Source organism: Coregonus lavaretus (genome assembly GCF_964263955.1).
Source record: "Coregonus lavaretus genome assembly, chromosome: 24".
NCBI classification, from domain to species: Eukaryota; Metazoa; Chordata; class Actinopteri; order Salmoniformes; family Salmonidae; genus Coregonus; species Coregonus lavaretus.
Window position 1 is genome coordinate 28,137,568 of NC_140011.1, and position 14,845 is coordinate 28,152,412.

Genomic DNA, 14,845 nt, shown 5'->3' on the forward strand with positions numbered 1-14,845 from the left:
GACCAAATACTTATTTTCCACCATAATTTGCAAATAAATTCATTAAAAATCCTACAATGTGATTTTCTGGAGAGAAAAAAATCTCATTTTGTCTGTCATAGTTGACGTGTACCTATGATGAAAATTACAGGCCTCTCTCATCTTTTTAAGTGGGAGAACTTGCACAATTGGTGGCTGACTAAATACTTTTTTCCCCACTCTACGTAAGGCCACTGTGGGGACGATGTCGTCGATGCACTTATTGATGAAGCCGGTGACTGAGGTGGTATACTCCTAAATGCCATTGGATGAATCCTGGAACATATTCCAGTCTGTGCTAGCAAAACAGTCCTGTAGTGTAGCATCCACGACATCTGACCACTTCTGTATTGAGCGAGTCACTGGTACTTCCTTTAGTTTTTGCTTGTACGCAGGAATCAGGAGGATAGAATTATGGTCAGATGAGATCTGTATATAATGACGAGATGCTTATATTTCCGCCCTAACAATGGGAGTTGTCCCAAGGCGGGAAGGCAGGCGACAAGCTTAGGTCGAAAATAAGTCATAGAAACGCATTGGACTTATTTTGGACAGATTTTGGACAGAGTGAAACCTCTCGTTTCGCTTAATGGAAACATGCAACAATAGCAAGCCTATTGTGTTACAGTGAAAAGGCTATAGCCTATTATTGAACATGTAATGAAGCTGCCAATAAAACTTCATTTTCAAACATTTGCCAAAATGCAATTTGCGGAAAACAAAGTTCTAAACAGCGCACCTAATGAGAGCAGTTCAATATGTGACAGAGATTAAAATCTCCATTAGAAACTTAGAAAGAGAGGGAATCTAATAGCAACTACTACGATGGGTTGCTAATATGACTAGGATTGTGCCTTTGGCTACTGGACAACGAAATAAACTTTATATGAAAACCAATAGAACAGGAGAGAAATGCTGGTTAATGGCATGTCTTTATAAAATAATTGCCTCCACATTTCTATGGATGGATTTTGGCAAGGCTACTTTGAAGACATGCCACATTATTTGAGGTAAAGTAAAACGTTCAAGTTTCAAACAATTATACTGCCTCAAGCTCACATTGCAAAGCTATAGGCAGGCTATAGCCTATGCATCCGAATGGCAAATGGGATTCACGCTTTATGAGTTGAGATTGAGAAATAAAAATAGCTCCTTTTTAATCGTGGCCACCAACGTTTTTAAGAAGCGATTGCATTTAGAATTGTTATTTGTTGCGCAATGACTGGGCTTACAAAAGCAGGTTTCACTCGAGTAGCCTACAGGCTTTTTGAGGAGCTACTCTCGCGCTGTCTGACAGGTGGTAGGCTATTCTGCTCCTCAAACTAGACTCTGTATGCTGTGCATGTGTGATAAATAACATGCATGACGACTAACGAAAATACACATTCAGCAATTTAATTCCGCAAATTAGGCAAATTAACCTATAGACCGATAAGCATGACCGGTTAAATGTATTTTCAGCGGTTAACCGTTAACATCCCTAGTTAGCTAACATGCTAAGTAGTTGCAAAGTAGCTAAAAAGTAGTAAGTAGTTGCTAATTAGCTAAAATGCTAAAGTTGTCCGTGATGAGATTCAAACATGCAACCTTCGGGTTGCTAGACGTTCACGTTATACGCTCACCCATCCACACCGATCAACCACCTTCCTTTTGTTTTTGCCTTAAGTAACTTTCTGTGTTATGTAACCATACCAAACATAACATAACATACTAATTTGAGTGTCCCAGATTTACTTTTACTATGTTACGTCTAGTCTACGAGACCAGGTTGAGCAACCGAAAGGTTGTGTGTTCAGAATCTCATCAAGGACAACTTTAGCATTTTAGCTATATTAGCAACTTTGCAACTACCTACTACTTTTTAGCTACTTTGCAACTACTTAACATGTTAGCTAACCCTTCCCCTAACCTTAACCCGTTAACCTTATTCCTAACCCTAACCCTGACCTTAAACCCTAACCCCTAGCCTAGCCAACGTTAGCCACAACAAATTGGAATTCGTAACATATCATACAATTTGTGACATATTGTACTTTTTGCCCATTCGTAACATGTCATTTAAATTGTAAATCGTAACATATCATACTAAATGTAGTGTCTCGGATTTACATACATAATAATACGAAATGCTCTGAGACCAGTATAGGTTGCTAGAGGTTTGCCCACCCATCCACCCTGACCAACCACCCTACAAACGTAACATATCACATTAATTTCAGTGTCCCAGATTTACGTTTACTATGATACTTGTCGTCTGTGAGACCAGGCTGGCAAAACATCACAATCCGTACGAAAAAGAGGAGGGAGAAGACAAGGACGAAACAAGAAACAACATAGAAACGATTTATTGGATCATTTCTAAACGTTTCTTTCCATTATAGTGGGTGTTTGGCATTCTGAGAATGACGAGAACAACGTGATTTTTTTCCTGTACATGTTTCTGTTGGAGTTAATGAAATCTGTTTTCGAGTGCATTGTGGATAGGCTGAATGTTGAGTTTGGCGTCGTAAGAAGGGACATTTGATTTATCATAGTGTTTTACATTGAAATGTAATCGTTATCTATCATAGCAGCATAGGACATTGTATACAGAAGCTCTGAACAACCAGAAACTCCGGGTTGCTACGCAAAACAAAGGTATGTCGCGCTGTACGCAGTGTCAGAACTGAAAAGATTCCCTTAGCTGTTCAAAGTATTTTTTTCCGGAGACATCGGTTTTGGACAGCATGCTTGCATAATAGGTTCAAAACTGAAATTTGGTAGGCATTAATACACAAGCAAAGAAGAGATTGGTGCATATATCATGATTATACTGTCTGGATTATGACCTGAGTTCTAACACCGTTTGGATATGCAAAACCAACTTTGAGAATGAAGAAAAGGAAATTGTGTTCCCGGTAGTGCACATCGGTCTGTCAGTTCAGAAGGGAATTTACACACATACATCAACTGTATTCAATTTTTTCGTCAATTTCTAAATGTTTTTTTTGTCAGAAATTCACGTCACTTATCCAAAAGACTGAGCTGGACATATTCTGACTGCTGCACTGAACATAGTCTATTTGAACAGAACTGGACATATTGTGAGCTGGAGCAAATAATATAAACTTAATCGGAAAACTAAATTGGAACACTATTTTACCTTATTTGTAAAGTTATCAGTTTCATTATATGGATAAATAATACAACTAATAGCATTTTCATTAATATTTGGATTTCAACACTGGTGGAAGGATTGCTTCCATTGCGCGCTGGAAGCAGCTGAATTTTGCCCACTGAGGCGGCTGTCGAATTTGATTGTCGAACTCTCCCCCCAAGCTGACATGGAGGAGTGGAGGCAATGCGGGCGGTGGTTGATAGACTGCAAGGTTTTACCCCCAAACCACCGGGTCGTGTGGCCTTCTGCAGCGGTGTTCGACTTGGCACAGGCGCTACGAGACGGAGTGCTCTTGTGCCAGATGTTGCACAACTTGTCACCGGGGTCTGTGGACCTAAAGGAGATCAACTTCAGACCCCAGATGTCCCAGGTATGTCAAGGTTGCGCCTATGGCACCTGTCATAATGACTGTATATAGAAGACCTGTCTTCCAGGCAATGCCAGCTTACTGAACGGGCACGCAGGGCATGTGCTCCAGGGCCTCCTTGGAGGTAGGGGCCCCCAGATAGCATATGATAGCAAAATGTGTAGAATGGCAGGAAATTAGCTTTAAAACTGCAACATTTTCTCTCAGCCTCATGGCAAAACGTGTCGAATAGCAGGAAATTAGCTTTAAAACTGCAATGTTTTCACTCAGCTTAATGACAAAATGTGAACAAAAGCATGAGATGAGCTACAAAACAGCAAATTTTTTCTCTGCTCTGTGGCAAAAAGTGTAGAATTGCAGGAAATTAGCTTTAAAACTGCAACATTTTCTCTTAGCCTCATGAAAACGTGTAGAATAGCATTATAAAACTGCATAGGTCAGTGCCCCAGGGCCCCAAATGCAGTAGTCCGGCCTTGCTTCCAGGGATCAATTAGTAAAATGCACGGCACTTAGGTCTATGTTACTGTCATAACACTGTCATTCATGGTAAATGGTTAACCTGCCTTCCATGCAACTGGTTTTGAAACAGTCTTTGCATGCATAAATAGTTCTGTAATCTGTGCAGTGTTCACATTCAATAATCATGCAACAGTTCCACAGTCCACACCACAGCTGTACAGGAGGAAGTGTTGTACAGTTTTGCCCCAATGTGTACTTTCTTGCGCCCAATGGGTGTCGCTGTTGAGCACTACTGATAGTTCCAGATGTTCTCCACAACCAACAGGGGCCATACTATTACATTGCATGATGTTTAATTGACTTAAATCATTCTAACATAAGTTACAATTAGAAATATTGAATAATTGCCATGTGAGTGAGAGGTGTGTGTCTGCAGTGCAGCAGCAGCTGTTTATAGTTCAGTGGAACATTTACTAAGGCTTGGGTAGCACATGGTCTAGGTAGGCCCGTGGTAATACTGAAGAGGGTATGTGGTCAGTCAAACCAAACTATTTGAGAGGTTTTCCTTTACTCTGTGACTCAGGTGCAAAGTGGAAGAAACTGGTTGGAGAGTGTTGAGGCAGAAGACTGTTGGTTGGTTTGAAGTTGAGGGGAAACTACCCACTGGGCACAGACCTCAGTTCAGCGTCTAGTTTTGATTAACATTTGGTTGAGTTGTCAACTAACTTGAATTCAACCTGAAATTCACCAAAAATGTCACCCTTTCATTGGATTTAGGTTAGAAGTTTGGTGAAAAGACTACGAAATTCCCTTACGTTCATGACTTTTTGCAAATCATTTTTCCATATTGATTCAACATCATCACATTGAATTGTTTGGTTGAAATTACATGGAAACCACATTGATTCAACCAGTTTTTGCCCAGTGGTTAGGGCATATGGCTTTGTGTCAACACAGTTGAGTGGGCAGAAAAGCCAAACTCAAGTCAGTTTTGGAATGTGGCTTGCTGCTTAGTTGAGTACTAACCTCCAGCATATTAAGCGACTTTTTCATAACATGGGCCCCCCTCACTTCCGGGTGATAATGTGTCTGTGTGTGGTGTGCGTCACATCCTCATCGCAGTTCATCCTGGTCCCCCATTCCAAAATCAGGGAGTGCTTAATCACGGCCTTCTGAGGTTTACATAAATGGCTCCGCGGAGGGAAAGTGGTTGTGGCATAGATCTATTTTAACTGTGATTCATCTTGATGCCTGTCCTAAAAAAAGACTACTGAACATCTGCCATTCGGTTATGGTGAGAGGTCAGTAAAATGGCCCCAGAAAATGGTTGATGGGTTCATATCTGTTCATATTCATTCACTGAAGGAGGTGGGGTTGAATGGCTTTCTTCCCGTCCAACTCCATTTTGTTTGCATAGTGTTTGCCTTTCTCACACCTTTGGCTTGTTTACAACGTTTATAGTTGCTTGCGGCACATTTTCGACCTCATTGTGGTGTCAAGACACCTCAAAAGTGCCATAAAAACTGTTTATGATGGCTGGAAATGAAACTCTTTTTGACATGTTTGGCACACCCTGCGTGACCTCTTTGACTCTGTGTGTGTGTGTGTTTGTGTGTGGTAGCCTGGTCTGCCATGTGTTTCTGTAGCTAGTGGGTTTCATGATTACAAGGGCTGCATGACACACTTTGATCCGCCCACCAATCCCATGCCACAGCCCAAGTGTGAGGCTGCAGTGAGAGTGGGTGGGAGGGGGGCTCCTCTGTGACAAATTAGGTTAAACAAAATCCTGACAGCAGAACAGGGGGTTGTGATTTATGACATGGAAAAGGTCAGTGTGTGTGCTATGTGCTCTAACGTAAAGGACACACTAATTCACTGCCAAATGAAGGGGAGGTGAAGGGAGGCCATTACATTTTTGGCTCTTGATGAAAGATTGATCACTCAACTGCTCCAAGTGGTACCTGAGTCTGTCTCTGAACATGACTGTTATAAATCATCAAAATGAACAAATATACCCATTTTCTGTTATGGTGATGAAAATGTAGAGGCAAAGTGATGACAGGGGTGGTAGTGTGTGAGCTTCTTATTATGCCCTCAGAAGAAAATAGGGCTGTATGGAACACAGTGACAGTTGTGGAAGATGTCATGATGAACATTGGTACCAATGGTACCAACTGAATAATGATAAGAGTTCATCATTGTCTGTTTATACTGTTAGCTAAACCCACAGCCATACTAATCTCATTATCAGGCTTACCTTGTAACACATACGTAACACTCTCTTTATTTACCATTGTCCAGTGGTAATGAATTCTGTATATGTGATTTACTCATTCAATGCATACACTTCTGCCCGCTTTGTGCTCTAATGATTCATACCAGTTTCACTTAAGGAATATCAATTCATGTGTTTCACTGATCTTGGTTTGAATCTCAACAGATGAGGCTGCCCTCTTAGAATATGTGTTGTTTTAAGCTACAGTAGGCCTATTCTAATATATTTTAAACACACACTCAAGGTTGCCATGTAAAATACCTTATGAGCATTGTGTGTTTGGTGGTGGAGCTGAGATCATGGCAAAGCTTTGTGTATCCTGAATACCTCGCCGTAGGCTCTGTCTGAAGAGAGAGCTTTCTGAAGCCTTTTGTGTATTGTTGTGCCAATGTTTTATTTTTCCTTTTTTGAACTGGTATTGAGGTAGCTTCGAATGCCTTTGGGATGACTCAGGCGAATGTGTGTGTGTGTGTTGTACCTGTTTAGACTGCATTACCACTGGCATAGCCCTGGGGATGAGTCTCTTCTTTCCTCTCAGAGCAGCGGGGGTGTCTCTCCACACTCCGCAGGGCTTTAGAGAACACACTGAGGCTACCACTTCCACTTACATAAATGGAGCTTATTTCTCTCAGTTTAAATACAACAGCAGTGGTGGAAGGTATAAACACCGCTATCCACCATTATTTGTCCGGTCTTTGGTCATTTTATTAGATACATTCCTCTTTTGTGTATCTACCACTGTTTAAACTAGATTTTGCATGGTGGATACAAGATATTTATATATCTTCTCTAGGTAGGGCTGTCAATCACTCATATTCTATTCTTTCCTCACAATTTCCCTTTATACAAACATAATGTACACAAAAAATGATGTTTCCTCCAAAGCTTTGTCCCTGTAGTCTTTGAAATCCCTGCTTTGGAATTGTTGTGATGGCTGGGATCAAAGGTAAGGATGTGAACTGGAACATAACATGGAGAATTCCAGCCCACCTACCAATTCCAAGCAGCCCTAATGTCTGCTTCCCTTGGGATCACTCTGGTGTGGGGGATGGTGGTTACTCCTCCTCCTTCCCTCTGGGGTAATTTAATCTGTGCGTTTGGTCCACTGTTGCCCCCGTGACCCCTCGGCAGCCGGATGCAGGTAATACCACTAATGGACCTCGTTATGAACACTTCCTGGGTCGCACAGCTGTGACTCCACCAGCGAAAGTTAATGGGATTGAAAAGGAGGGAATAGGGGTAGGCTTTATTCTGAGGTTATGACTTGCTCTTTTCAATCAATGCACAACTCAAGACAAAAGCTCAGCTGATGGAAGTGTTCATTCACTACAGGCTAGGCCAGGCATCTATGGTCCTCAGTCACAGTTAGTGTGCACAATGCTAAAGTCCTACATTGAGGCTGCTGGTGCTGGAACATTCATCCGTTCCTTCATTCGTTCTCTGCACATTCCTGAGGGACTGCTATGCTGGTAGTCTGAAAAACATGAGCTCACTGGAAATGTGGGGAACTCCACAGAACAGAGCAAGGCTGTCAAAGTGACGAGGAGGGAGGGAAAAAACCAGGTGATGTCATGTAAAGCCTCCAGACTGTGTTTCTGTTACTTGAATAAAGAGCATGTCATTCTCAATATAAAGCTCTTCTCCATATTGTCAACGGATACACCCCGACCAAGCCCAAGGCTCCAAGGAGAAGCCTGGTTCTCCAAGAAAACCATCTCTGGACATGGAGAAAGCTGATTCATGTAAAGCCTCCATGCTTTGTTTCTGCTTCTTGGAATAAGAACGGGTAATTCACAAAGCAGAACTTTTCTCCATATTGTCAGTAAAAAAAACACCCAGAACAAGTCCAAGGCTCCAACAAAACTGGACATGGAGAGAGCTGATTCACTGTGTGGCTGCAGAGGACCATCCAACCCGTATCACTAGTGACATGACATCCTACTAAACACTATTCCATAAAGAGAGCGAGAGAGAGCTGAGGGAGACAGACACGTACTTATGGGGAACGTATGGTTTCTAAAGAGGCTCCATCTGCAGGGTGCTTGTTGTGGGTGATTAGCATGGACATGCTGGGGAATGGAGCCTGAATTTTTTTTAACACACTCTGTTGGGCAACAGATAGGAAGAGAGAGAGAGAGGGATGGAGAGAGAGAGAGAGGGAGAGAAGGGTACAGAGCCGTCTGTGTGGCGGGACAAAACAGATGGCTGAAGCTCTCCGAAACACAAGTTTATCTCAGACTACCCTCGCCTGAAAGTTCTCTCCTTTCTTTTCTTTCATGACACTTTTTCTGATTACGTGTCTTGGACTGACTGACAGCATTCATTGTTGTCACCATTGCCAGACATTCAATACACTCACTCAATGTTGAGCTGTTGTTGGTACAGTATTGTTGCCTGCAAGAGCCATGTTTTGGTTGTGGTGGTAGAGGGATTCTGTCTGCATCATGCGGTGTTGGAGGAGTCTGATAAGGATCTGGATAGTGCTGCAGGGAGAGGAACAGCAGTTCCCTATCTCATTCTAAATGCCTCCTCCTCCTCTCTGGGGGAGAGATAAGCTGCTTCATATTTTCTCTTATCTCCATGCCGAAAGAAACATATATGATTCACTCCCATGATGCACTGCCTCGTGGTGACTTACTGTAAACTCTATAGACGTGTCTCCGTGTTACAGGGCCCATGGATTTTTCACTCGTACCATAATATGCCACAAAAGCGGAAATATCTCATGGCTGACCTCTATTGATCATATCACATAATTGCCTGTGCAATAGGATGGGCACAGAGGTAGGGTTACCACATTAGACACAATCCCGTAAAGGGCCAGTGGGTATTGGTCTGCTGCACGGCTGACTCTCTTGTTAATTAACCAAACAAAGCGGAACAGCGTGTTGAGGACAGCACTAGAGCAGAAGGAAGATATTTTCCCTCCCCCATATTTAGTCTATTTGTGTGCCCACCAATGGAGTTGTGGTTATCCTTCTTGAAATGGTCTCAAAATAAACCATTTCCTTTTTCAATATGATCCAAGCGTGTGGTAAAACGAGTCAATATTGTACTAGCCTACTATTATAGTACATTATATCAAAACATGAAATTCCATTCAGTGAATGTCTTTTATATTTTATACCTGTGTAATAACACTTACTGCCTTTATCTATGGCTTTATTTCATACTAAAGAGCCAGACTGTAAAGTAGGCCATCTGTCCATTGAATTCTGGAGCGCTGCCTTTGTCAGTTGCCCCTCACTACAGTGTTAATGTTGATTATGGAAATGGTTTCTGATTTCCTCTATCCATTCCACCTGTGTATCCGTCATATTTCTGACACCTAGGCAAATCCCCCAAAGGCCATGTTCCGAGTCAGAACAGGCAGATGCAAAGCATAATTCTGGAGGGTGCAGAGCAAACACTGGCCCTGCCAATCCACTGGAGGTTACAGGAAGCCTACTGCTGGAGACACTTTGAATAAAGTTGTGCAGGGTTGGTCAAGCAATCAGCTCATTTGACTGTTTTCAGATAGCTGAGAAGTCATTTGATATAGCTAATCCACCGCTTCAATGATAAGTGAAGCGTAGCTGTTATTTGTCAGGACTTTGTCAATTCACCAAGGTGTGGATGATGAAGTTAGTCTGAGTTCTGTGGAAGTTCAAATCTCCAGTGGGTCATTCCAATCCTCTGTAATTGATTATGTAATCTGTTGAGATGATTGTCCATTGCATTGGATAGCAATCTCACTTTCGTTGTGGTTTGTTGCAGTTTGTTTACCATTCATCAAGTAGCCTCGCTCTGTGTGCACTCATAACTGATCAGTGAGAAAAGGAAGGAATCATTTCTCTCAGACAGTAGGTCTATTGACTAAAGCCTTGTTTTCTGTTACAAATACAGGTTGTTCTGTCCATCCTTGATTGATGATATCTGTAGGCCCGGGCAAATGTAACAGCAGGTAAAGCTTGTGTAATCCCATTTCCTATTTAAAAAGGTGAAGAAAAAGATAAATCTGCCACCAGTTTGGCGTTAGCATAATGAAAGCGATGGAGTGTGAAGGGAAGAGAACTAAACAATTTAGAATTAATGCTGGAAGTGCCTGCCTGGGAAAACAAAGGCAGAAAAACCAATAGGGAGAAAAGAGAGGTGGAGGGAGGCTGATTGAGAGGAAGCTTTTAGTGTCTTTCTCCGGTGAAATGGAGCATGTCCCTCCGTCTGATGTTCAGTGATCATCTGGCCCTCTACAAGCACTTTCCCTCCATTAGCAGACAAAGATTTACCTTAACTACACAAGCCCCGTTCCACAACTTAGATTTACAGACACCATGGTGGCCTCTTGGGACAAGAAAGTTCTACTCAAACTGCAGCGATTCCCTATGACTATAAGCAGTCTTTCCACTTTACAACACAGATTGACTTTGACAGATATTTAGCCACAGTGCATTACTTGTATGATGCAACCATTAGCAGTGATTTAAATGTTTACTGAGCAGTGGGAATTTGTAATCATAGATATGAACTCAGTTGACCTATAAACATCCTGCTATCCCTATGCTTTTCATTTGAAAGTTGTAGCCCTTAGCCAAGTCTGTTTTGGTTGTCGGCTTCGTCTTGTCTGTCATATTCTGATCAAAGCCCCTTTGTGGTGCATTCGTATGGTATTTTCCCCAGTAAAATGTTTCCCCCTTTCCTTCGCTAAAGAGGTCCTTTGCTTCCCACTTCCTGCTCAGTACTGAGGGAGAGTTGTGTAATCCCCTCCCCCTCCGCTTCTCTGCGCTGAGCCAGACAACAAGAAACATCTGGACAGAGAACAGAGAGTTTAGAACGCACCCATCCCCACCTTCGAGGAGCTTAACAATGCACTGGTTCAACTATGCACTGCTTGGACTGTGGACACCCCCTGCCTCCAGCCAAACCCTCTGTACACTGCATTCTTAGCTTGACTTTGCTAGTTTTGTTCAAACATACACTACCGTTCAAAAGTTTGGGGTCACTTAGAAATGTCCTTGTTTTCCATGAAAACATACATGAAATGAGTTTGAATAGGAAATATAGCAAAATGCATAGTAAATGTAGTCATTGACAAGGTTAGAAATAATGATTTTTAATAGACATAATAAATGTGTCCTTCAAACTTTGCTTTCGTCAAAAAATCCTCCATTTGCAACAATTACAGCCTTGCAGACCTTTGGCATTCTAGTTGTCAATTTGTTGAGGTAATCTGAAGAGATTTCACCCATGCTTCCTGAAGCACCTCCCACAAGTTGGATTGGCTTGATGGGCACTTCTTACGTACCATACGGTCAAGCTGCTCCCACAACAGCTCAATAGGGTTGAGATCCGGTGACTGTGCTGGCCACTACATTATAGACAGAATACCAGCTGACTGCTTTTTCCCTAAATAGTTATTGCATAGTTTGGAGCTGTGCTTTGTGTCATTGTCCTGTTGTAGGAGGAAATTGGCTCCAATCAAGCGCCGTCCACAGGGTATGGCATGGCGTTGCAAAATGGAGTGATAGCCTTCCTTCTTCAAGATCCCTTTTACCCTGTACAAATCTCCCACTTTACCACCACCAAAGCACCCCCAGATCATCACATTGCCTCCACCATGCTTGACAGATGGCATCAATCACTCCTCCAGCATCATTTCATTTGGTCTGCGTCTCACAAATGTTCTTTGTGATCCGAACACCTCAAACTTCGATTCGTCTCTCCATAACACTTTTTTCCAATCTTCCTCTGTCCAGTGTCTGTGTTCTTTTGCCCATCTTAATCTTTTCTTTTTATTGGCCAGTCTGAGATATGGTTTTTCTTTGCAACTCTGCCTAGAAGGTCAGCATCCCGGAGTCGCCTCTTCACTGTTGACGTTGAGACTGGTGTTTTGCGGGTACTATTTAATGAAGCTGCCAGTTGAGGACCTGTGAGGCGTCTATTTCTGAAACTAGACACTCTATTGTATTTGTCCTCTTGCTTAGTTGTGCACCAGGGCCTCCCACTCCTCTTTCTATTCTGGTAGAGCCAGTTTGCTCTGTTCTGTGAAGGGAGTAGTACACTGCGTTGTACGAGATCTTCAGTTTCTCTGCAATTTCTCGCATGGAATAGCCTTCATTTCTCAGAACAAGAATAGACTGACGAGTTTCAGAAGAAAGTTATTTGTTTCTGGCCATTTTGAGCCTGTAATCGAACCCACAATTGCTGATGCTCCAGATACTCAACTAGTCTCAATAAGTTGTATTGCTTCTTTAATCAGCACAACAGTTTTCAGCTGTGCTAACATAATTGCAAAAGGGTTTTCTAATGATCAATTAGCCTTTTAAAATGATAAACTTGGATTAGCAAACACAACGTGCCATTGGAACAGAGGACTGATGGTTGCTGATAATGGGCCTCTGTACGCCTATGTAGATATTCCATAAAAAATCAGCCGTTTCCAGCTACAATAGCCATTTACAACATGAACAATGTCTACACTGTATTTCTGATCAATTTGATGTTATTTTAATGTACAACAAAAAGGCTTTTCTTTAGAAAACAAGGACATTTCTAAGTGACCCCAAACTTTTGAACGGTAGTGTATGTGAAAGAGGAATCTTTTAGTCAGTGTTTGCTGTGTGTGCTTGTGAATAAAGTTCAGATGTGTGTTCTGAATTGTATGTATCTGTGTTTGGGACAGGCTATTATTTTGTTCTCACATGTGCATCAGTGTGAATGTATTACTGTTGACTCAGGCTCTGTGAACAGATTGTTTTTTGGCAGGCACACAATCCATCTTTTGGATTGTAGTCTTAGTGACAAGTGAGTCTAACAACAACGGATTCTTGACAATATTTACAAACCCCTTTCCATTGTCCTGGTGGATACGTGCAATTAGTTCCGTGTTCTTGTGTTCCTGGTGTCTCCCCTCAAGCAGTTAAGTGACTGGGCAGATGTCATCATCTCCAGTGCCATTAATCCTATCACCAACATTCACTGCCAAGGACCATAACAGTAGGAGGATCTGTTTAACAGAAACAAAAGCTTCTGTCAGTTTAGAGAGTGGTCGACCAACTCCCTGTGTTTAGATCCTGCAAGGCCTCACAGTGCTCCTGTTGAGAAGGAACAAGGAGCTTTGCGTTTCAGAGAAGAGGTCCAATACTATTGTTATGTAATTATTTTCTACAACGGTGAGCACAGCACACGTGGGGATGCAGGTACACAAGTACCAGACACAATTAGAACCATGTGAAACTGAAAGGGGTATCAAATCAAATCAAATTTTATTGGCCACATGCGCCGAATACAACAGGTGCAGACATTACAGTGAAATGCTTACTTACAGCCCTTAACCAACAGTGCATTTATTTTTTAATAAAAAAGTAAAATAAAACAACAAAAAAGTGTTGAGAAAAAAATAGCAGAAGTAAAATAAAATAACAGTAGGGAGGCTATATATACAGGGGGGTACCGGTGCAGAGTCAATGTGCGGGGGCACCGGCTAGTTGAAGTAATATGTACATGTGGGTAGAGTTAAAGTGACTATGCATAAATAATTAACAGAGTAGCAGCAGCGTAAAAATATGTGGTGGGGGTGGGGGGGCAGTGCAAATAGTCTGGGTAGCCATGATTAGCTGTTCAGGAGTCTTATGGCCTGGGGGTAGAAGCTGTTGAGAAGTCTTTTGGACCTAGACTTGGCACTCCGGTACCGCTTGCCATGCAGTAGCAGAGAGAACAGTCTATGACTAGGATGGCTGGAGTCTTTGACAATTTCGAGGGCCTTCCTCTGACACCGCCTGGTATAGAGGTCCTGGATGGCAGGAAGCTTGGCCCCAGTGATGTACTGGGCCGTACGCACTACCCTCTGTAGTGCCTTGCGGTCGGAGGCCGAGCAGTTGCCATACCAGGCGGTGATGCAACCAGTCAGGATGCACTCGATGGTGCAGCTGTATAATTTTTTGAGGATCTGAGGACCCATGCCAAATCTTTTCAGTCTCCTGAGGGGGAATAGGCTTTGTCGTGCCCTCTTCACGACTATCTTGGTGTGTTTGGACCATGATAGTTCATTGGTGATGTGGACACCAAGGAACTTGAAGCTCTCAACCTGTTCCACTACAGCCCCGTCGATGAGAATGGGGGCGTGCTCAGTCCTCTTTTTATTTCCTGTAGTCCACAATCATCTCCTTTGTCTTGGTCACGTTGAGGGAGAGTTTGTTATCCTGGCACCACACGGCCAGGTCTCTGACCTCCTCCCTATAGGCTGTCTCATCGTTGCCGGTGATCAGGCCTACCACTGTTGTGTCGTCTGCAAACTTAATGATGGTGTTTTAGTCGTGCCTGGCCATGCAGTCATGGGTGAACAGGGAGTACAGGAGGGGACTGAGCATGCACCCCTGAGGGGCCCCCGTGTTGAGGATCAGTGTGGCAGATGTGTTGTTACCTACCCTTACCACCTGGGGGCGGCCCATCAGGAAGTCTAGGATCCAGTTGCAGAGGGAGTTGTTTAGTCCCAAGATCCTTAGCTTATTGATGAGCTTTGAGGGCACTATGGTGTTGAATGCTGAGCTGTAGTCAATGAATAGCATTCTCACGTAGGGGTTCCTCTTGTCCA

At 42.7% G+C, this 14,845-nt stretch overlaps 1 protein-coding gene across 1 annotated transcript in view; it reads left to right on the forward strand.

Annotated features, from left to right (window-relative positions):
• Positions 1-3,341: 3,341 nt before the first annotated feature.
• The window catches only part of LOC311099812 (guanine nucleotide exchange factor VAV2-like), a gene marked incomplete at its 5' end in the record, with an annotated part of 160,744 nt that continues 149,240 nt past the window's right edge, over positions 3,342-14,845 (forward strand). Inside the window, one exon of the mRNA XM_084140560.1 lies at positions 3,342-3,545. Coding sequence (XP_083996686.1) covers positions 3,342-3,545 — 204 coding nt within the window. The remainder of the gene's footprint in view (positions 3,546-14,845) is intronic.